This window comes from Caretta caretta, chromosome 8 (assembly GCF_965140235.1).
Source record: "Caretta caretta isolate rCarCar2 chromosome 8, rCarCar1.hap1, whole genome shotgun sequence".
Taxonomy (NCBI): domain Eukaryota; kingdom Metazoa; phylum Chordata; order Testudines; family Cheloniidae; genus Caretta; species Caretta caretta.
In genome coordinates, this window is record NC_134213.1 from 74632486 (window position 1) to 74655632 (window position 23147).

The 23147-nt window shown below is 44.0% G+C and overlaps 1 protein-coding gene across 1 annotated transcript in view; it reads left to right on the forward strand.

The window, feature by feature from the left end:
- The window catches only part of ABCA4 (ATP binding cassette subfamily A member 4), a 116389-nt gene that overhangs the window by 90575 nt on the left and 2667 nt on the right, over window positions 1-23147 (forward strand). Inside the window, exons 36-48 of the mRNA XM_048862192.2 lie at window positions 388-557; window positions 1439-1616; window positions 4694-4809; window positions 11487-11634; window positions 12697-12820; window positions 13775-13904; window positions 14843-14963; window positions 16154-16216; window positions 16329-16435; window positions 18549-18690; window positions 19327-19461; window positions 22166-22269; window positions 22364-22456. Coding sequence (XP_048718149.2) covers window positions 388-557; window positions 1439-1616; window positions 4694-4809; window positions 11487-11634; window positions 12697-12820; window positions 13775-13904; window positions 14843-14963; window positions 16154-16216; window positions 16329-16435; window positions 18549-18690; window positions 19327-19461; window positions 22166-22269; window positions 22364-22456 — 1631 coding nt within the window. The remainder of the gene's footprint in view (window positions 1-387; window positions 558-1438; window positions 1617-4693; window positions 4810-11486; window positions 11635-12696; window positions 12821-13774; window positions 13905-14842; window positions 14964-16153; window positions 16217-16328; window positions 16436-18548; window positions 18691-19326; window positions 19462-22165; window positions 22270-22363; window positions 22457-23147) is intronic.

Here is a 23147-nt window from a genome sequence, read left to right on the forward strand (position 1 = left end):
TTATAAGTAATTTTACTGGACACACTTGATACATGCAAAGTTATGTTTAATGTAGTAGTTTTCTATTTTGTTTTGTTATCCTGTTGCCATTCTATACACTTTCGAAGAATATCTTTCAGGTATTAAAAAGCTGACTTTGTAAAATCCATTGCCCCATTGTTGGAAAGCTTTTTTAAAACCAGTGTTTTGGAATGATCTTACTAAAATACAACGTGTGGGCTCCCCCTGCTGGGTCACTTCAGATATCTAACAAACCCTCAGAGCTATGCACATTCCTGTTGACATTTTCCATCTGAGAAGTAAACAAAAGGCAGCCATGTGGCCTCCTGCTGCTCTGTGTTAGTAGCGCAGGCTGCTTAAAACACTTCTGCTTTCTGGTTCTTATAGGTGTGGTTTAACAATAAAGGCTGGCACGCCATGGTAAGCTTTCTCAATGTAGCCAACAATGCAGTCCTGAGAGCCAATCTGCGACAAGGCCAAGCTCCTGAGGAATATGGGATCACTGCAATAAATCATCCTCTGAACCTCACCAAGGAGCAGCTCTCAGAAGTCACTGTGTAAGCTGCAGTAGTTTCCCTGGATTCTTTCACACATTTATTTCTCTTCCTCTCCATTCAGCCTATTCCCACCCCCCGCTTCATCCCTGAGAGCTCAACCACCAAGTTGAAGCTTGAGTGGTATAGTTTAATTCATGGCATATGTTTTTATGTGCCATTTGCATGGGGACCCTTTCCTTCAATTTTATCATAGTCAGAAGTTAGGTAAAAAATCTCTTCTGTGTTCTTTGCCTGTGAGACAAGCTCATTACTGTTCCTTGCAGAGAGGCTCTCCCATCCTACCTTCAGGCTATCTCCATTGGTAACATAACTATGGGTGTAGGCACGCCTGTGCCATGTATCAGAAAAGCCAGAGTAAAGGCATCATAATTTGGCTCTTAGGTGCCCACAGGTACTTGGTGCTGTACAAGACACACAGTCAAACATGTTCCCTGGCCCAAGGAGCTCTCATACCATGGCATTTTCACAGCTGTGCATGGTCCTTGTGTTGGGTCTTTTATTAATCCCCATTGCTGAATGTCTCTGTCTGGCTGCACCTGAGTGACAGTATGGTTGTAACAGCAGGGCTGCCTTGAGGGGAGCGAGTGTCATGTGGGTGTGCAGGGAGCAGATCGATCTGTATGTGTGTACTTGTTAGTTACAACCCTGAACTTAATGCCACAAAATATACTAACAAATTCCCAACGTTTGAATAAACCTTGACTTCCAAAATACCCTTGTGATAGCTGGACATTAAAACTGCCTGTAGTTTTCAAGGATTTCCTGCTGGTGTTAGCTAGTATGGGTTGTAGCTGCTTGTGCTGGCTCAGAGCTCTCTAGTGGCATTATGAATTACTTTCACTCTTGCTCATACGGTCCCTCCCTCCTCTGCTTTGTTGCAGGCTGACCACTTCGGTGGATGTTGTTGTTGCCATCTGTGTGATTTTTGCCATGTCCTTCATCCCGGCCAGTTTTGTTTTGTATCTGATCCAAGAACGGGTGACAAAGGCCAAGCACCTCCAGTTTGTCAGTGGTGTTAGCCCTGCTGTTTACTGGCTAACCAATTTCATTTGGGACATCGTGAGTAACTGCTAGTTGGAGCTCTTTGTCTGGAGCTATTCCTGGGTTTGGTTTAGCTTGGAACCTGTAGACCTGTTTCGTGAGGTAGATCCCAAGCCCAGCAAACTATTCATTTCTTAAACCATTACCTGGGTAGCTTGTACTAAGCGCCTAACCTCATGGATTTCCAGTGCATACAATTGTATCTTTCTGTACATACTATTATTTTGTATTGTTGCAATATAGAATAACGCCGTCGCTGGGGCTAGTTTAGAGCTGTGCTGAGAGCTTGGCTTTCACTTCCCAGGCCAGGAGGGAAGAACTTCTCTGACTGACTTAGGCCATGTCTGCACTTCTACAGCACAGCTACAGTACCGTAGTGTAGATGCTTCCAGCATTGATGGAAGAGTATTTTCCATTGATGCAGTTAATCCACTTCTCCAAGAGGTGGGAGCTAGGATTCTTCCATCAGTCTAGCCGAGTCTACACCAGGACGCAATTTAACTACAGCAGTCTGGGTGAGAAATTTTTTACAGCCCCAAGTGCCACAGCTAGGTGGATCCAATTTTTCAGTGTGAATCAGGCTTAAGGCAAAGTGATAGCGGACTCCAGAAGGAGCCCTGTTCCAGCCTTTCTCATTTAAAAAGAAGAGAGTACACCACCGCTGCCACCATGTCTAGGTTCCTTCCCCACTCTGAACTCTAGGGTACAGATGTGGGGACCTGCATGAAAGACCCCCTAAGTTTATTCTTACCAACTTAGGTTAAAAACTTCCTCAAGGTACAAACTTTGCCTTGTCCTTGAACCCTATGCTGCCACCACCAAGCGTGTTAAACAAAGAACAGGGAAAGAGCCCACTTGGAGACGTCTTCCCCTCCAAAATATCCCCCCAAGCCCTACTCCCCCTTTCCTGAGGAAGGCTTGATAAAAATCCTCACCAATTTGCATAGGTGAACACAGACCCAAACTCTTGGATCTTAAGAACAATGAAAAAGCAATCAGGCTCTTAAAAGAAGAATTTTAATTGAAGAAAAAGTAAAAGAATCACCTCTGTAAAATCAGGATGGTAAATACCTTACAGGGTAATCAGATTCAAAACATAGAGAATCTCTCTAGGACAAACCTTAAGTTACAAAAAGACACAAAAACAGGAATATACATTCCATTCAGCACAGCTATTTTACCAGCCATTTAAACAAAAGGAAATCTAATGCATATCTAGCTAGATTACTTACTAATTTAACAAAAGTTCTGAAGAGCATTCCTGATCTGTTCCCGGCAAAAGCATCCCACACAGACAGACAGATCCTTTGTTCCCCGCCCCTGCCCTCCAGCTTTGAAAGTAACTTGTCTCCTCATTGGTCATTTTGGTCAGGTGCCAGCGAGGTTATCCTAGCTTCTTAACCCTTTACAGGTGAAAGGGTTTTGCCTCTGGCCAGGAGGGATTTTATAGTTCTGTATATAGAAAGGTGGTTACCCTTCCCTTTATATTTATGACAATAGCGGACTCCAGAAGGAGCCCAGTTCCAGCCCTTCTCATTTAAAAAGAAGAGAGTACATTAGGGTTGGGTCCACAGGGTGCGTAAAACATGAGCACTTGAAGGGATCATCAGGGGTTCAGCTGGGACCTCACAGGAAGGATATAGAGGGCAGTAATTTAGTATATGAGGGGAAGAAAGTAGATAGTCTGGATTTTGTACACCGTACTGAAACAGACAGTCATGCTAGCCTTCCATCAACTTTTAAAATCATTGCGAGGAGTTTTGTCGTAGCACTTGTTCTAGACATATTAGCTAATGCTTCTTATGCTATAAAAATGCCTTTCCCTGTGCCTTATGAACCTTTGATCATTCTGGTCATATAGTATTACTAAAGTAATAAACATAAATACTGGGCAGGGGGATGGCTGAGCTTGCTGTCACTTTATCCTCCTATCGGTATATAGCAGCAGTTCAATTTAGTGGAGTGAAGCCAACAAGAACTGTTCTTTTAATCTAATATATCTGTGTTTCTATTGCCCCAACACCTTACATATATATATCTGTTACATAAATTAGAGTTTACAGTCCTCATCCTGCTAGCCCAGGCTGGAAATATAAATCTATGAAGTGCAGTTAGATTTCTGTTGTTCCCCAAATGGCATGACATCACCACCACCCTGGACAAATTTAGCATCCTAGGAACCTGCTATGTAGGAAGATAGGGGAACCAAGCAAGGGATTGTTAGGGAATCCTGAGCAATTCTTGTACTTTGCATTGGGTTACATTGTGTCCCTGTTCAAACAAAGACACAAGGGCGCAGGAGTGGGAGTGAGGGTCTCTCAGGCCTGGTCTACCCTACAGAGGAGCCTCGCTACCCTGGGGGTTACAGCCAGAGCCCCTCCGCCTGGCTGTCAAAGGCAGCAACAGACAATGTAAACAACACAGTGTCTACACAGACACTGCGTTGACCTAACTACATCGACCAGTGGGGCTCCGGCTGTCAGCTCCCCACAATACCCCACTTCAGTCAGTATAGGCATGCTCTGCCGACGGAAGGAGCATAGAGTGGACACAAAGAGCCAATTTAATTACTGCAGGTTTCAGAGTAGCAGTCGTGTTTGTCTGTATTCGCAAAAAGAAAAGGAGTACTTGTGGCACCTTAGAGACTAACACATTTATTTGAGCATAGGCTTTCGTGAGCTACAGCTCAAGCTCACGAAAGCTTATACTCAAATAAATTTGTTAGTCTCTAAGGTGCCACAAGTACTCCTTTTAATTACTACAGTGGCTGTAGGTCGACTTAACTTAAGTCAAGTTGATTTTGTAGCGTAGACATGCCCACAGAAAGAGCTGTTGCAAATTATTTCTCTTCCCCACACGCCAATACTTTGGACAATTGGGGAGGAGGAATTGTGCCTCTCTGAGGCATGGTGCCTCTATGCAGATCACTTACAAACTGCCCCTTCTGATGGGCTGCCTGCCAGCTAAAGGCACAATCTACCCCTTTATTTCCAATGCCCCTCAATTTAAAACCATTTTGGAGCAGATCAATAGGCCTGGGAATATTTGCAGCTCTACAGGGCTCACACATCACACTTCTTCCTTTGCTGTGACAGGTGAATTACACAGTGAGTGCTGGTATGGTTGTGGGTATATTCATTGGATTTGAAAAGAGAGCCTACACGTCTCCAAGCAATCTCCCTGTACTTATTGCATTGCTGCTTCTCTATGGGTAAGTCTTCCAGGCAATTTATTCATGTAGAGTCTAGTAAGCAGGCAGTGACCTTTATTTTCATGTTAGAAACAAATTTCAGGTTGCTAAGCTTGGTAGTGAGTGATGTCTAGTTTTAAAGAGGTATAATCTAGTGGGCACAACAGAACACTGGGAACGAGGAACTTGTTGGTTCTAATCCCAGCCCCAACAATAATTTACTATATGGCCATGAGTAAGACACTTAAGCCCTCTACCACAGTCTTCCCATCTGCAAAGTCAGGACATGATATTTATTTACTATCTCACAGGGATGTTTTGAGAATTAACTAGCTAATTGGGCTGGACAGGATTTGGAGGGATGGAACTTTTTATGGCTAATTATTAGTAATAGCCATTATTATGGTAGGGCACAAAGGTCCCCATCCGAATTGAGGCTCCATTATGCTAGACACTGTGCAACCACAGATAAAGACAAAGGAGGCAGTATAGCTTAGTGGGTAGAGTACTGAACTGGTACTCAAGAAATCCAGGTATAGTTGCTCTGTTCACTCGGGTGAATTTGATGAACATTTCATCTCTCTGTGCCTTGGTTTGTCTATCTGTAAAATGCATAAGTATACTGACCCTCCTTTGTAAAGTGCTTTGAGATCTACTGATGAAAAGTGCTGTATAAGAGCAAGGTACTAAAGAGACACAGCCTACAATTGTAACTGACACAAGGATTCTGATCCCCAGCTCTGCCACATGCAGCAAAATGGGTTTACTAATGTTTACATACCTCACAGAGGTATTGAGAGTCTTAAAGGTGAAATTGGACTTGTGTGCTGTTCTGCTGCTTTCTGACAGATAAAGAAGGTCTAAATGTTTTTTTTAACCCATATATTTTGTTTGTTTTCTACCCCTAGAAATTCCAGAAATATCAGATCTTGTTTTCTGAGGTTTAGCTGAGGTACTCGTTGGCAATCTTAAATATCTACTGTGAACTTTTTCAGCCTCTATCTGAAGGGGTGGAATGTATTCAGTCTTTAACAAATAGGCCATTTCTTCCAGCTGTTTAAGCAATTCAGTTAAATAAGTGTTTGCAAAAAGAGTTTTTACAAGACTGAATAAAATTCACTTCCCCTCTCAGTTAGTCAGGGTTCACTTTTAATCTCACAGCCCTACTAGTTCTGCAGCTGTCCACAGTGTCCGCTACATAAAATAGATCAGACAAGATCTGAATTACTAATGTAAAACAACAAGCAGCTTTTTATCTTTAAACACAGGGGCCTTCCAGGCCCCCTTCATACACCACAAAGAAGCCTAGAATGGGCAGAAATCCAATTTTGCTTTTTCTTTAGCGGTCACCTTTAATGTGCTGAGGTTTGTCAGGCACTTTGGATGGAAGGCATTATACAACTGCTGAGCATCATTTAGTGTCTGCAAAGTACTTGAAGATGAAAAACGTTAAATAAATGATGGATACTGTTTTATTTCTAGTCACTTCCCCATGCTTTTTCAAAGTTACAATAGTGCAATCACTAAGAAGTGTGGTCACTAGTTAAAGACACCTAAAAGCATTTAATCAGAATAGGCAGAGGAATTTTACAGGCATAAGAATGTACTATATTAAAAGGAGTGTGTTTCTGTTGTTTTAAAAGCATCTGTAAAAATGAAGAAATGTTTGCCAAAAAGCATCCCATGTGAGTCATTTTCAACTTCCACTTGTGACCATAGCCAGGTTTTAAATATGTCTTCAGAGGCAAGAGCTAGTGCACGATCCCCACTGCATCATCTTGTGATTTTCTTTTAGCAGCAAATTGTGAAACTTGTGAAATTGTGTCATCTACTTAGCCCCCAGTTTGTACATACCAGGAATGTATGACACAGTTTGGAGCAATTCAGCACTGTTGTCACTGCAGCTTCTCCTTGTCAGACTGTTTGCTGCCCAACATTATCAGTATGTTAAAGAAGCAAACTGTTGTTCTGCTGCTGAATCAACACCTGATATGGTAAAAAGAAAAGGAGTACTTGTGGCACCTTAGAGACTAACCAATTTATTTGAGCATGAGCTTTCGAGAGCTACAGCTCACTCACGAAAGCTCATGCTCAAATAAATTGGTTAGTCTCTAAGGTGCCACAAGTACTCCTTTTCTTTTTGCGAATACAGACTAACACGGCTGTTACTCTGAAACCTGATATAGTGTGACAGTTCTTTGGGTACTCAGGACTCTGAGGCCAGGTCTACTCTACAGATCTATATCAGTATAACTCTGTCACTCAGGGGTGTGAAAAATCCACACTCCCTGAGCAATGCAGTTATACCAACCTATCCCCCTGTACAGACAGCGATATGTCAACAGGAGAGCTTCTCCCATCAACATAGCTATTGCCTCTTGGGGAGGGGGATTAACGACGCCCATGGGAGAAGTTCTCCTCGGCATAGAGCATCTTCACGTGTGCTACAGTGGCGCATCTGCATTGGTGGAGCTGCACCAATGCAGCAGTTTAAGTGTAGACCTGCCCTTAGTCATCTTCTTACCCTCACCTCTAACAAGATGGAGTCTTTTGTGTGGTAGTGGGTGTCTTCTCCCTAACACTGTCAGCCCTTCTGCCACTCAAGCACTCTCCCCTGGGCTTATGCCAGCCCTTCCTTTGCCAGGCAGGTTAACAGTAGGTGCACCCCAATCCCCAAATCCCTTTGAATCATTCTGCAGTGGTCTCCAGCCCCTGACATTGGCTACTCCCAGAAATTCCAGATTCTCTGCACCCAAAAGTGCAGTGTACCCCAATTTGCCATTTTGTCCTTAAACCACCACTCCTGTAAACCATACAGCACTTGTGAGCACTTATAATAGAACAAAAGTAGGTTTGTTTAAGAAAAATAAAGATTGAACTAGAAACAAGAGAGTGGGGGGAAACAAGTGTTTACAATATAAAACAGGAAGCTGAATCTACATTTATCAATAGTTACCTATCCAATATAATAAAGTAGATTTCCCCCAAAGTTCAGTACTTTGCAGAGCTGGCTGGTTTCTCAATAATCAGGATCCAAATATTCATGAAAGCCCCCTGCCCTTTAAAGGTTTCCTCAGTGAATGGATCCAGAGTGTCTTTCCCCACACTGTGCTTTAGTGAAGTCCTTTGTTTCTGTTCACAGGCAGGGCGAACCCTGACCTAGTTGCAAAGTTTCTTTTCTACCTTTAAGTGGTTTTGATTGTATGTCATTGTCTCTGATGGTTTTCCATTGACTGTTCTGTGATGTGGCAAGGATAGACAATAGAACCTTGCATTACCTTGCTGACTGACTAGGGAGGGTGACAACTCCTTTTTGGTTAAAGGGGTCCTCATTGAGACACATTACCTGCTGCTGACTAATTTCTTCTCCAATTCCATAAAGCAAACTTTCAGTATAAAGACAGGTTTCAGAGGAACAGCCGTGTTAGTCAATGCCATCCACAGCCTCAGAAACAACTCTGACATCATAATCAAAAAGGCTGACAAAGGAGGTGCTGTTGTCATCATGAATAGGTCGGAATATGAACAAGAGGCTGCTCGGCAGCTCTCCAACACGAGTTTCTACAAGCCATTACCCTATGATCCCACTGAGAGTTACCAAAAGCAACTACAGCATTTGCTCAAGAAACTTCCTGAAAAAGCACAAGATCAAATCCGCACAGACACACCCCTGGAACCCCGACCTGGGATATTCTATCTACTACCCAAGATCCATAAACCTGGAAATCCTGGGCGCCCCATCATCTCAGGCATTGGCACCCTGACAGCAGGATTGTCTGGCTATGTAGACTCTCTCCTCAGGCCCTACGCTACCAGCACTCCCAGCTACCTTCGAGACACCACTGACTTCCTGAGGAAACTTCAATCCATCGGTGATCTTCCTGATAACACCATCCTGGCTACTATGGATGTAGAAGCCCTCTACACCAACATTCCACACAAAGATGGACTACAAGCCGTCAAGAACACTATCCCCGATAATGTCACGGCTAACCTGGTGGCTGAACTTTGTGACTTTGTCCTTACCCATAACTATTTCACATTTGGGGACAATGTATACCTTCAGATCAGCGGCACTGCTATGGGTACCCGCATGGCCCCACAGTATGCCAACATTTTTATGGCTGATTTAGAACAACGCTTCCTCAGCTCTCGTCCCCTAAAGCCCCTACTCTACTTGCGCTATATTGATGACATCTTCATCATCTGGACCCATGGAAAAGAAGCCCTTGAGGAATTCCACCATGATTTCAATAATTTCCATCCCACCACCAACCTCAGCCTGGTCCAGTCCACACAAGAGATCCACTTCCTGGACACTACAGTGCTAATAAACAATGGCCACATAAACACCACCCTATACCGGAAACCTACTGACCGCTATTCCTACCTGCATGCCTCCAGCTTTCACCCTGACCACACCACACGATCCATCATCTACAGCCAAGCTCTGCGATACAACCGCATTTGCTCCAACCCCTCAGACAGAGACAAACACCTACAAGATCTCTGTCAAGCTTTCTTACAACTACAATACCCACCTGCAGAAGTAAAGAAACAGATTGATAGAGCCAGAAGAGTTCCCAGAAGTTACCTACTACAGGACAGGCCTAACAAAGAAAATAACAGAACGCCACTAGCGGTCACCTTCAGCCCCCAACTAAAACCCCTCCAACGCATTATTAAGGATCTACAACCTATCCTAAAGGATGACCCAACACTCTCACAAGTCTTGGGAGACAGGCCAGTCCTTGCCTACAGACAGCCCCGCAACCTGAAGCAAATACTCACCAACAACCACATACCACACAACAGAACCACTAACCCAGGAACTTATCCTTGCAACAAAGCCCGTTGCCAATTGTGCCCACATATCTATTCAGGGGACACCATCTCAGGGCCTAATAACATCAGCCACACTATCAGAGGCTCGTTCACCTGCACATCCACCAATGTGATATATGCCATCATGTGCCAGCAATGCCCCTCTGCCATGTACATTGGTCAAACTAGACAGTCTCTACGTAAAAGAATAAATGGACACAAATCAGATGTCAAGAATTATAACATTCATAAACCAGTCGGAGAACACTTCAATCTCTCTGGTCACACAATCACAGACATGAAGGTCGCTATCTTAAAACAAAAAAACTTCAAATCCAGACTCCAGCGAGAAACTGCTGAATTGGAATTCATTTGCAAATTGGATACTATTAATTTAGGCTTAAATAGAGACTGGGAGTGGCTAAGTCATTATGCAAGGTAGCCTGTTTCCTCTTGTTTTTTCCTACCCCCCCCCCCCCCAGATGTTCTGGTTTAACTTGGATTTAAACTTGGAGAGTGGTCAGTTTAGATGAGCTATTACCAGCAGGAGAGTGAGTTTGTGTGTGTATGGGGGTGGGGGGGGATGTGAGAAAACCTGGATCTATGCAGGAAATAGCCCGACTTGATTATGTAAAGAGTTGTCACTTTGGATGGGCTAGCACCAGCAGGAGAGTGAATTTGTGTGGGGGGGTGGAGGGTGAGAAAACCTGGATTTGTGCTGGAAATGGCCCACCTGTTGATCACTTTAGATAAGCTATTACCAGCAGGACAGTGGGGTGGGAGGAGGTATTGTTTCATATTCTCTGTGTGTATATAAAGTCTGCTGCAGTTTCCACGGTATGCATCTGATGAAGTGAGCTGTAGCTCACGAAAGCTCATGCTCAAATAAATTGGTTAGTCTCTAAGGTGCCACAAGTACTCCTTTTCTTTTTTCAGTATAAATACATTGTTCCTTAAATATTACCTGTAGGAACATCTCACAATGATTGAGTCTTGACAAGTTATAAGCTTTCTGTAGATACCCTACATGTTGCTCTTTATGGATAAATATCCTGTAAGACATGTGTTAGGTGTAGTGAGTCTGTCAGGTCTGAGGCGAGAGCTGTTTGCAAAGAACAGGGGACACTTTGCCAAGGGGTCTCTGTGTCATAAGTAGTGGCATAGGGAACCCCAAGCTGGGTTGCAGATCAAGTGTGAGATGCATTGGTAGAGCTAAGAGAACATAAGTTTGTAAAGTATCAACCTCTGCTATGCTCTGCTCAAACCAGTATCGTGTTAGTGTCTCACTTTTATGACCTCAAAATTTCACCCATGATATTTTTTATAATAGAAAATTAATCATGTGCAGTTCCTTCACTTATGTGCAGTTGCTGCCCTTATAATTACTAAAATCCTTGACTGATGAAGTGTTAATAACCTCTAGTAAGTAATTGTGTCTGATTTTTCTGGCCAGTTCCAGGGGTTGAAATAGTGGTATTTGGCAAAACCACATAGCTCATTTACTACATCTAACCTTTACCTGCCTCTCTCATAGATACAGAGTTCAGCTGTGGCACTCATGGCTTGTCCAGAGATGTCAGGGTAGTCACCTGCTGTGTGGTGATGATTGCCATACAGGTGTTAGTTTGCTAAAATCTCATCAATTTCACCTGATGCTGTTGCTTCACATTTGAGCAGCGAACAGAACTAGGCAGATGGGGGAAAAAAAGCCATTGTGTGGTAACCAAAGCTTGGAGTCCGAATGAAATCTCTGATTAGTTCTGAGATTTCGCCATGTATGGGACAAGGAGAGGAGGGCTCAGCATATGTCTCTGATTGACAAACTAAAGGGAATACTCAGAAGCTGATACGTTGTGTTTCTGTCTTTCACACAGGTGGGCAGTAATTCCCATGATGTACCCAGCGTCCTACCTGTTCAGTGTTCCTAGCACTGCCTATGTTGCATTGTCTTGTCTTAATCTCTTCATTGGTATCAACAGCAGTGCCATTACATTTATCCTGGAGTTGTTCGAAAATAACCCAGTAAGCAATGTTTTCATGGAGACCTTGATTTAAAGAGCTGTGCCAAGACAGCATACTGCATGTAAGGTGTCCCAGCCTAGTATGTGGCGGGTCACCATCTGTAGTAATTGTGTTTTCGCCCTCCGCTGACCTTTCTGGGAGTGAGTAGGGAAGACGCTACTGGCTGTATGTGGACTTGGAGGGTGGAGAGCTCTGAGTGAAGCCAAAGGAACCAAATGAAGTGGGGGTAGGCACAATTGACTTGCTGAGCTACCAGCCACACACACAGAAAGGAATGACAGTGAAGTGCTTTTGATCAAGGAGAAAAAATCCATCTTGAGCCACTGCCAGGAGCCAGCTTCTTCCTCAGAGTGGTACATGTGATGATACAGCGTTTTTGCTTGGCCTGGAAAAGATGATGGTTTTGGCTCACCTAGCTTCATGATTTCATGTGCCAGCGTTATCAGGCCCTCTGGCACTGTTATCTATCCATTCTCCTTTGTATTTTCAAAAATCGTGTGTGTGCTCCTTCACAACTTCTTGCTGTGATAACATGACAATACAAGCCAGTGCTGCTCAGCCTGAGGTGCAACAGGCCAATGTTATGTTACTTCTGAGACCGAGTCTTTCCCAGATTATGCTTGTCCTTTTAGAGTTATACTCCTGGCATTAAAGACATCATAACCGGCAAGCAAGAATCTTTCTGTTCAAGAGTCCCTGTCCCAGTTTATAATGGATGGGGACAGAATGACAGATTGCCTACAGTACATACAATAATATTTCAGTGTGAAGAAGGTGAAGAAAACATTTCTTTTCTCACTGGCATTTTTTTCCACATAAAACTCCCTGTTAATTTGCTTCATTTGCTAGAGTTGTCCTACTACAAACTATATCCCTATGTTCTATTTTGCAAGTCTTTGGTGTATAGACTGATAGATACTCTAACATTATCTCTGTCTTCAGAACAGAGAAGACCTAATTTCACTGATATGACAGAGAACTGAGTATTCATTTCACTTTTTTCTTAAATAAAATGCTCTAAGATGCCTGAGTTTCACTCCATATGTTATTTCCATATGTTAGTCTTTGCAGAAATTCAATAATACACTGAAAAATATGCTGATGATCTTCCCACATTTCTGCCTGGGCCGTGGACTCATTGACCTAGCCATGAACCAAGCAGTGACAGATGTCTATGCCAGGTTTGGTAAGTAATAGCTAGTAACTTCAAGGAACGTTTTGAAACCAATGCTGATCATGTCCATGTCCATGTCCATGTCATACCTGTCATGTCCATGTCCATGTCCATACCTAAGATATATAAGGACTGGTGGCTGTTTCTCAAATTTCCAACTTTTTCATGTCTGTATGTGTGTCATGAATGGTCAGAACAAAAGTTCAACCCTTTTAAAGGAGTTGCAATACACCAATACAACTTTAAATGCTGCGTGGGGTATGGCCCATACCAGTAGTCTGTGTCCTAAGTGAAACCATTTCTACTGTACTTAGATTCTGATCTGCCTTCATTTTTTGCCCTTTCATGGTGGGTGGGTTTGAGAAGACAGAAACACTAACATCCTCTACCAGACTGCAGGGCTTTGAAGACTGGCATTGAAACTAATAAGTGAAGTCCCTGCTTTCCTTGCTCTGAGCTACCTGATCCCCTAGACAATCATACCTGGGATATATGTCTGCAATGTTAATTGCTGTCTGCTATTTTGATAGCCTTCGTACTAATTTTAAAAATGGCTGCATTTCTTTAAATGCCCCCCATGTGGTGCTGTAGCTGCCTTTGATAAAAGAGAACTTCTTGCTGGAAAGGCAGTGATAGATCAACACAAAGTTTATTAATTTTTACTCAGAAAGGAAAATTGCCACCAGAATACCCCATGAAAATGTCTAGATATGATCTGCCACTGGCCTCACATCTATGGAGACAGCATTCATTTTTGCTCCCACATATGAGTGCCTTTAGAATTTGGTTTTGAGTTTTCAATAAGAGTCTTTATTAGGGCACCTGGGAAAATTGCAGACATTGCCTGGTAATCACATAAATTACAGATTTGCATCTGAAGTCATTACACTAATGAGTTTTGTTCTGAGGAGCAGTGCTGTGTTTGGGCTATATTTCACCTTGCTTTCTCGTGATTTCACTCCAAAGGTGAGAAGCATGTCTTGAATCCATTCCAGTGGGATTTTGTTGGAAAGAACCTGGTTGCCATGGCAGTTGAAGGCATTGTATACTTTGCTCTGAATCTCCTTATGCAGCATCATCAGATCCCCACAAGATGGTATGTCCAAAAACCCTTGGACTCAGAGATAACAAAAAACTTTCATACAAGCTTAACAAAAGCTTTGTGTCTTAGTTATCCACTGTGATGCCTTTTCTCTCCTGGAAGTCTCCCATTTGTGGTAGCTTTACAAGATTCACCTTGTTTACTTTGGCATCATCCTCAGCCACTAGGGCCCTGATTCAGGGAAGCACTTAAGAATGTACTTAAGTCCCATTAACTTCATTACTTCCATGGGATTTAAGTAGATGCTTATTTGCTCTCTTAAAACAGAAATGTTTTTCTGAATTAGAGTTTCAGGGTTAACTTATTGTATTAGGTAAACTGTGGTATTTAGTCCCCAAAGTGAACTTTTAAAGCTTCCAAGTGACTTAAATGCTGATGAGAGGTGCTGGCCAGGAAGTCCCATGGACTGCAGCCCTCTGTTTATGCACAGCACAGTAACAGCATGGGCAGCAGCTTCCCACACTGCTTCTTAAAACTGCCTCACTCCCACCAGGGAGCTTCCTCCAGGCGTGAGAGTGTAATTCATTCGCAGATGTGATTGCCAGCAAGGGTTCCAAGGATATAGTTTCACATGGACAGTTTTCCATTAAGAAGTAGACTGAGACCATCAGCTCTGTATATCTAAGGCTTTGACTGAGCACTGCGTTGTGTCAGATTCAGATTACTGATGGAGGAGTGAACAGATCGATGTCCCATTACAAACCCCTTTGATCCACCCATGTGTTCACAGTACTTGGGGTTTAAGATGGAGAAGTCTACTCAAATCCAAGAGTGCTCCAGTTAATGTCATATTATAAAACTAAGGTCTTCTGTCTTCATCGAGTCACATTGCCTGGCAATCATCTAACTATGATTTCAGGCTCTGCTATTGTAATTGTATTGTGCCCTATGCTATTCACATTTTTTTCAACGAATCTGTTGCATTTCTTTAGGTTTTCTGAGCCTGCTAGGGTGCCTATTAGTGATGAAGATGAGGATGTTTCAGAGGAAAGACAAAGAATTATGAATGGAGGAAACAAAACAGATATCTTAACATTACAAGAACTGACCAAGGTAATGTTTTGAGAATTTTAAAATGTATGTTCGCTTTAGTTGGAAACTTATCTGGGATGCAGTCTACTGACAGAATATTGTTCCAGAATGCACTTGAACAAGTGGACAATATAGTTTTCAAAACCAATAACATTTTAAAAGCAAGGTTTTCCACCTTTACTTGCCTACTGCTCTCTGATCAAAGAAATCAAACCAAAGTCATAGATTTTGATATAGAAAAATCCAGTATGGACAGGACAAGCTTCCCTACTCACACCCAACCTAACCCTATCCAAGATCTACCATCTCCCATAGACCGTGATTCTCCACCTAGCCCTTCATTATGGGCTGTTCGGTTTCCATTTGTGAATCCCAATCTCCACTTCTCTCTCATTTAGCTGGTTTCACAATATAAGACTAGGAGACTCTCACAGGGTATGTGTACATTGCAGTCGGGATATGTGGTTGCAGCATGTGTGTGGACATACACAAATTAGCTTTAATCTAGCTAGCTCAGGTCCTGGAGCAGTGAAGCCATGGCAGCATGGGCTTCAGTTTGGACTGTACAAGCCCACCTGGGACCCTGGGTAATTATTCAGGCAGCTAGCCTGTGCTGAAGTCCATGTTGCCGCGGCTTCACTGTAATCGGTATGCAAGCTAGCTAGATTAAAGCTAACTCAGGTATGTCTACATGTGTTGCGATCACACATCCTGACGGCAGTGTAGACAGACCCACTGTGTGGTGCTAGCTAATCTTCTCTCCAAAGATTGAAAACATCTGCATGATGTTCTCAGCCTCTTGCCCCAGCCCGAGGTGCAGACATTAAGACGACATACCCATTGCTGTAGCCCTATGAATGGAAGTACTACATCACTCCTCACAGTCTTAATTTCCTTTATTGTTCTATCTTGTTTGGTACATCAGAGACATTTTGTTACAGTGAAGATTCTGGGAGCTACCTCCATAATGCCTAGATCTGAACTGGCAGGTTAGATTAGGATGATAATGGGTAAAATGGCTCCTAAATAGGGCAAATGTTTGACTCAGTGGAATGTTTGCACATTTTTTTTAATTGCTCTAAGATTATATTTTATTCCTGTCAAGCATTTGCAGTCACCTAACTCCAACATTAGTAAACTGTGAAGTTCAGAGGATTCCCTCTGCTATAGATGTCTTGTAATAGGAATTTTTATTTCTTCTCTCATTCTAGATTTATGCAGGTAGACACAGGCCCGCCGTAGACAGACTCTGTGTTGGCGTTCGTCCAGGAGAGGTGAGTCATTCAATAGCTCTAGATCACACTTCGTAGATCAATTCATATTTTATGATCCCATTGGTTTTCAAGGGGAAATACTTAAGAATGTGGTTAATTTTATAATTTAAAGTGCTTTGGTCTCCTGGGAGTGAATGGAGCTGGCAAGACGACAACCTTCAAAATGCTGACTGGGGATACTGACGTGACATCTGGTGATGCTGTAGTGGCTGGCAGCAGGTAAGCTCTTTAAAAACACCACAAGAGCCCAATCACCAATGGATGTGTTCACATCACAGAAGCCATTGCTACGGCTGGCACTCACTGGCAACCTGTGTTGACAGTCTCAGCAGATACAGAGGGTGGGGAGAAGTTTGTACTGCCATTGCCCTTGCTGTACCTGTCCTGTGGATAAATAGAGGGCTTCACCCTGAATCAAATCAATTAAGAATCCAGCGAAATGAAGCCGCCTTATTTGAGAAGTTCCTAATTTCTTTTGCTCTGTTCTGTGGAGACAGCTGCTTGCAAGATCCTAGGGAAGTTTAGACTGAAAAATGAATAAAAATGGATACAGGGATTAGCTGAATGTTTTTTGTTGTGTGATTGATTTTGTGTTAGAAGATTTGCAACTAATTAATGTAATTGCTAGAGATGAGACTCAACAACAAAAATCAACCAGTTATTGAGCTCCCTCAGGTATGGGGGTGTCATAAATATAAAGGGAAGGGTAAACACCTTTAAAATCCCTCCTGGCCAGAGGAAAAACCCTTTCACCTGTAAAGGGTTAAGAAGCTAGGATAACCTCGCTGGCATCTGACCAAAATGACCAATGAGGAGACAAGATACTTTCAAAGCTGGAGTGGGGGAAAAACAAAGGGTTCTCTCTATCTGTGTGTTACTTTTGCCAGGACCAGAGCAGGAATGCAGGTCAGAAAGGGCTAATAAGCAATCTAGTTAGATATGCGTTAGATTCTGTTTTGTTTAAATGGCTGATAAAATAAGTTGTGCTGAATAGAATGTATATTCCAGTTTGTGTGTCTTTTTGTAACTTAAGGTTTTGCCTAGAGGGATTCTCTGTGTTTTGAATCTGATTACCCTGTAAGGTATTTACCATCCTGATTTTACAGAGGTGATTCTTTTACTTTTTCTTCAATTAAAATTCTTCTTTTAAGAACCTGATTGTTTTTTCACTGTTCTTAAGATCCAAGGGTTTGGGTCTGTGTTCACCTATGCAAATTGGTGAGGATTTTTATCAAGCCTTCCCCAGGAAAGGGGGTGTAGGGCTTGGGGGGATATTTTTTGGGGGAAAGACGTTTCCAAGCAGGCTCTTTCCCTGTTATATATTTGTTAGATGCTTGGTGGTGGCAGCAATAAAGTCCAAGGGAAAAAGGTAAAATAGTTTGTACCTTGGGGAAGTTTTAACCTAAGCTGGTAAAAATAAGTTTAGGGGGTTTTTCATGCAGGTCCCGACATCTGTACCCTAGAGTTCAGAGTGGGGAAGGAAACTTGACAGGGGGTATTCAGATCCAGAGAAGGATCAGCACCCTCTAATGTCTAGGGCTCTTTAGACCTGGGGTTTGGGACTTGGGGCCCATCTCTGGCGATCTCTAGCTGTTGCTTAAATTGCATTAGGGTGACGCTGTGAATGGATGCTTCAATTGCATTAGGGTGACACTGTGATTGGATATTTCATGATCTGGCATTTTGAATGTTTCATTGTGCTATAGAGATCTTTCTTTCCATGTGGAATGCCGTAGCTCTTTAAGAATGTTTGTTGTTTAATGCTTCGGCCCATACTGCGTTGCAGACTGTAACTCTCAAACAGCAGAGGCCGACAGTAACTTAGGCCACAAGAAATTATCTGTTTTATTTCACTTCTCCCTCCATTTCCTCCCAACCCAGAAGCAATGTCAACACTGTTTCCTACCTATGTACGCCAGAGGATGCACTCTAAGATTAAACTGCCTGATTTGTTATCTAGAAATAAACACCATTAACAAAATACAGTTTGCTGAATGGCTGCTTGAATAGGAGCTAACTTTACTTGTCTTTAAGTCAATTTACACACTATGATTTAACTGCAGCAGAAATAACAAGGGAAGGGGAAATGGCTTTGCACGTTTAGAAGGAATGAGTAGACCTTATTCACCACACTCCAGCCATCATACAGTAGAGCACCTGCTCTGCAGCTGAAAATTTAGCAAAGTCTTACACTGTGAAATTCATTTCTAGGCTGATTTTACTAATGAGGGAGATGTTGCCCACAGTAGAAAGGACGTCTCATTCTCTATCCCAGACCTAGCTATTAGCATTTCTTCAGTCAACAGACTTTGCTTTTCCTTTCTTTCTCCAGTATATTGACCCACATCTCTAATGTCCATCAAAACATGGGCTACTGTCCACAATTTGATGCTATTGATGACCTCCTCACAGGCCGGGAACACCTCCATCTCTATGCACGCCTGCGAGGGGTTCCTGCAGAGGAAATCGAGGAGGTACGAACAGTCTCTTCATCAGCTTTCTTGGTTACGATAAATATTTTAGATGTTTGATTGGGCCCCTCTAAGATCCAGGACAATAATTTTAAATTTGGCTTAACTTTCCGTGCCTTGAAATTCTGGGTGCGGTTCAAGTCATTTGGACAGCTAAGTTCATGATTGCACCAGAAATCCAGGTACCTAGTCATCCTGGAGGCATGAACTGCACCTGCAAAAGTGAGGGATTAAAAACAGAAACCTGACTAAGGCTTGCTAAAAATGTGGCTACTGGGGCTTAAAGCTGGACTGGTGCTTTCTCCAAATTACATGTTTATTTTGTTCTTGTCTTAGAGAGGAGTGTGTGTGTGTGTGTGTGTGTGTGTGTGAGAGAGAGAGAGAATGAGAATGAGAATGAAAAGCATATTCTAAAGGAAAAAATTAGAATGTTGTAGAGAAACAAAATTTCACCCATCATCACAAACACTTGTGCTCACTGATGGACTCACCCTAATTCCAGTTCTGAAATACATGTGCTAAAAGATGAGGTTTTGCTGTGGCGCTGCCTAGCAGTGGCAAGTGTGCAGCTATCACCCCAGCTGTGCATGCGGTTCACTATCTGCTGTGTGAAAGAAGAATGACTTCTCTCTCCCACAGGTTGCTGACTGGGGGATTCAGAAGCTGGGTCTCCAGATGTATGCAGACCAGCTGGCAGGCACATACAGTGGTGGTAACAAGCGCAAACTCTCCACTGCCATTGCCCTGATAGGCTGCCCTCCTCTTGTCCTGCTAGTAAGTGTCACAGTAAAGTAGCTCTGTGATAATGCATTCTGTGTGTGAGCAATAAGGGGCTGATCCAGAGAGGTGCTGAGTACCCTCAAGCCAATGGCATTCTCACTAGTTTGATTTCACTGGGAGGCAGGGATGCTCAACACCTCATAGGATAGGGCCCTACATGACTGCCATAGGAAAACTTTTCAACAGAGATGGGCTTGAGTTAAAATCTAGGATCCAAACATCACTGAATTTAGGGAAAATTCAAATCCGTTTTGTGTCTCAGAGCCACCTCTGCTTTTTAATGGAGAATGAACCAGAGAACAACCATTACAGTCAGAAGAACATACCTGGCTGTGTATGGGCCATACCTGACTGACAGTGCCATCAGATGTACCTAGCAAAAGAAAAGTGCAGGTGGAGTATAGCTAGTCTCTTCCATCAACAGCGTTTTGGGAATAAAACATGTAAATAATATTTCAATTATTCCTTAAATTATAATGTTAGAGTATGTGACAGAGTGCCAGGCAAGAAAGGTTGAGTCAGCACTGTGTTCCCAGCAGCTCCAATCAAGCAAAGCAGATTGGAGCTGATTAAGTAGAGCGTGCCTAATTTGTGGGTGGGGCAGGGCAGACAGGCTAATTAAGCCATTAGGCAGAGCCCACAAATAGGCACAGGAAGGAAGTGGAAAGGGAGGAAGCAGGCAGGTAGGGAAGGGAGAGATTGCTCTCCCTTGCTTGATACAGGAGCTGTATATGTTATGAAGGTGGTGGGAATCCATTTGTAAATAAACTGCACAAGGTGTTGGACCAGCACAAGTGACTCAGTGTAGTTGGTAGACTGGGACAGAAGCAAGAGCCAGGAGCCCTGTTACAGAGTAACACAAGTTTCCAGTTGTTTGTGTTGGCAGTAACGGTTTAACTCATATGCAATTACTGTCAATATGTATGCTATTAAATCATATAGTAACACTTCAGTTTGCATGATAAAAGGGAGCATTGAGTGCTCTCTAGTTACATGGTAGTCATGGGCAACGGGTGAACCCTCGCTTTGGGGAGGCTGGCCCCGCCCCTTCCTCCCAAGGCCCCGCCCCCACATGCCAGAGCCCCAACCGCCCCTTAAAAGGAGGAGCCCTGCAGGCCCCCCGTGACCAGAGGAGCTCCAGCCATATTGGGCCAAGCTGCTGGCCCGGCCCCAGTGCTGGCCCGAGCACCTCCCACCCCGAGTGCAGGCCGAACTGCTGCTGCCCACCCCAAGCCGAGCTGCCAGCCCCTCCGAGTGCCAGGCACTGGACCAGGCCGAGCAGAACGCTGGCCCAGCCCCAGCACCGTGCGTCCATGATTTCCCCCACTGTCTGGGCATCCGGCCTCAGCCAGTGGGTGGCCTAGTCCATTAACTTTTGGGCGAATGCCCAGGGCTGTAACCCTCATGTCCACCTCGCTGACTGGAACTTCTGGTTATACTTCTTCACGGATAGCCCCACCCGATGTAGGATGGCTGCCTTTACCACTTCATAATTCCTGGCCTGTTCTTCATGTAGGGCCATGCCAGCCACTTGGGCTTCGCTGGCTTGCTGAGGAGCCAGTCGCAGGGCCAGGTTGCCCTGTCCAATTCATCCCCTTTGGCTACCTGCTCAAATGTGCATAGGAAGGCATCGGGGTCATCTGTCAGGCCCATTTTACACAGTCCTATGTCTGGTGCCCGAAGGCCATCCCCTCCTGTGGGACTCACCACTTGCTGCAGGAGCTGCTGCTGGATGCCGGCCTGCTCCTTAATGAACTCCTGCAGGCTCTTCTGCTGTTCTGCTTGCCAAGTGAGCAAGGCCTGTCTCTCCAGCTGGTGGACTTGCTGAAAACTCTGCATTGCCTTCTGCAGCTCCTCCTGCTGCTTGACCAGCCATTGCATGATCTCCTCCATCTCCGGGCTGCCAGACACTTGCGCTGGCAAGGAATCCAGGAGAAGCCTCTACATGCAACAGAGCGTGATGGGGCCACCTCAGCTCCTATTTCTGCTAGGTCCACAAAGTCACTCTGAAACCCTGGGGTTAGTAACCATAGGTGCAGTTTATTCACAGGCTAGTTCCCATCACAGTTTCACCATGTACAGTTGACCCTTCACTGTGGGAGGGAGGGACGCACTACCTCCCTGTTTCCACTCCCTGCCTTTTCCCTTCCTTTCTGCTCCCCCTTTGGCTTCCTTCCCCTGAGGCTTTTATACAGCCCCAGGCTAATTAGGCAGGAGCTGTCTTTGCTTCCCCAGTTAGGGCCAAGTTATCCCCAGCCAGTTCTAATTTATTCCCCTAAATGGAAGCTGGCATGGCAGAGGGCTGAATCAGTAGCCGTTTGCCCAGCACCCTGTCTCACTGAGCTTTACACACTCTGCAGCCTGGCTTCTGAATAAGCTCTGTTCTGCTTACCGTTGTACTGGCACTTAAAGTTGCTTTGGTGGTGGAAGTATTACAAATGCTTCAGAGATCAAGAGATAAGACTCTACACTGGCTGATTTTGAACCATTGGTGTCATGGTATGCACTGTCCACTGTAACATGCCCTGCTGGGTGCAATGGCCTTCCCGATAGCTATGTCCCACACTGGGCACACTGTATTCCTATCTGCATTTTACTATTAAAAAGACAAAACAAATTCAATTTTAAGGAATCTCAAACTAACACCTTGGACATGTTTTATCAAAATCTTTGACTCTAATTAATATTGTCCCTTCAGGATGAACCCACGACAGGGATGGATCCTCAGTCCCGACGCTTTTTATGGAACTCTATTGTCAGTGTGATCCGAGAAGGGCGAGCCGTAGTTCTAACCTCACACAGGTAATGCAAACCTTGCTTCCTACCAGTGGCACTGGAGTCAAAGAAGGGCGGAAATCCTTCTCTAATCCTGAACCTGTGTTCTCTGTTTTATCAGCATGGAAGAATGTGAAGCTCTCTGCACTCGTCTAGCCATAATGGTGAAGGGGACCTTCAAATGCCTGGGCACTATTCAACATTTAAAATACAAGTAAGTTGAATGTTTGTATCCCGAGTTGTTAAAGAATTGTCTGGTGACTATGGGGACACTCAAGATACACCACAGCCTGTACTTCATGCAGAGTACAAGTTTCAAATAATCTGATTATGCAGCCATCCAGGTGTTACGTAAAATAGGCGCTAGACCTGTGTTCATTAAAAATAACACACTGCCCACTTTGAGTGCAACTCTTTAATATGTAAGACTATTAAGTTAGGCCCCTTGACCCTCAAATCACCCGAGTACATTACAGACCAATTCTTCAGAATACACGTGGATTCTTCAGCTTCCCAGAGCAGTTCAATAGAGATCGTTCTAGGATTCCATTTCACATGTTTCTGCAGAGATGACCTGTAACTCTTCCTGGTGGGCAGACACAATCTAAAGGTCCAGGGTGGGAGGGGGGAGGCATGTGACTGCCCTGTACGTCGCATCTAGGCCCTTTCCCACTCTCCCTGTGCCTCCCACACCCACTCCAAACCAGCATTGCTTTCCCCCCACTTACTTCTCCCATTGCCTCCCTGCTGTGGGTGCGGTGTGGGCCAGAGCAGGCTCAGGACACCGGCTGCTGACCAGGTAACAGAGGTGAGGAAGGAACAGGATTCAGAGGGCTTCCCTGTATTGCCTCTGGTGGAGCTGTGCTGCCAGCCATGTCTCTCTTCTCTGCTCCGGGTGCCTCCAA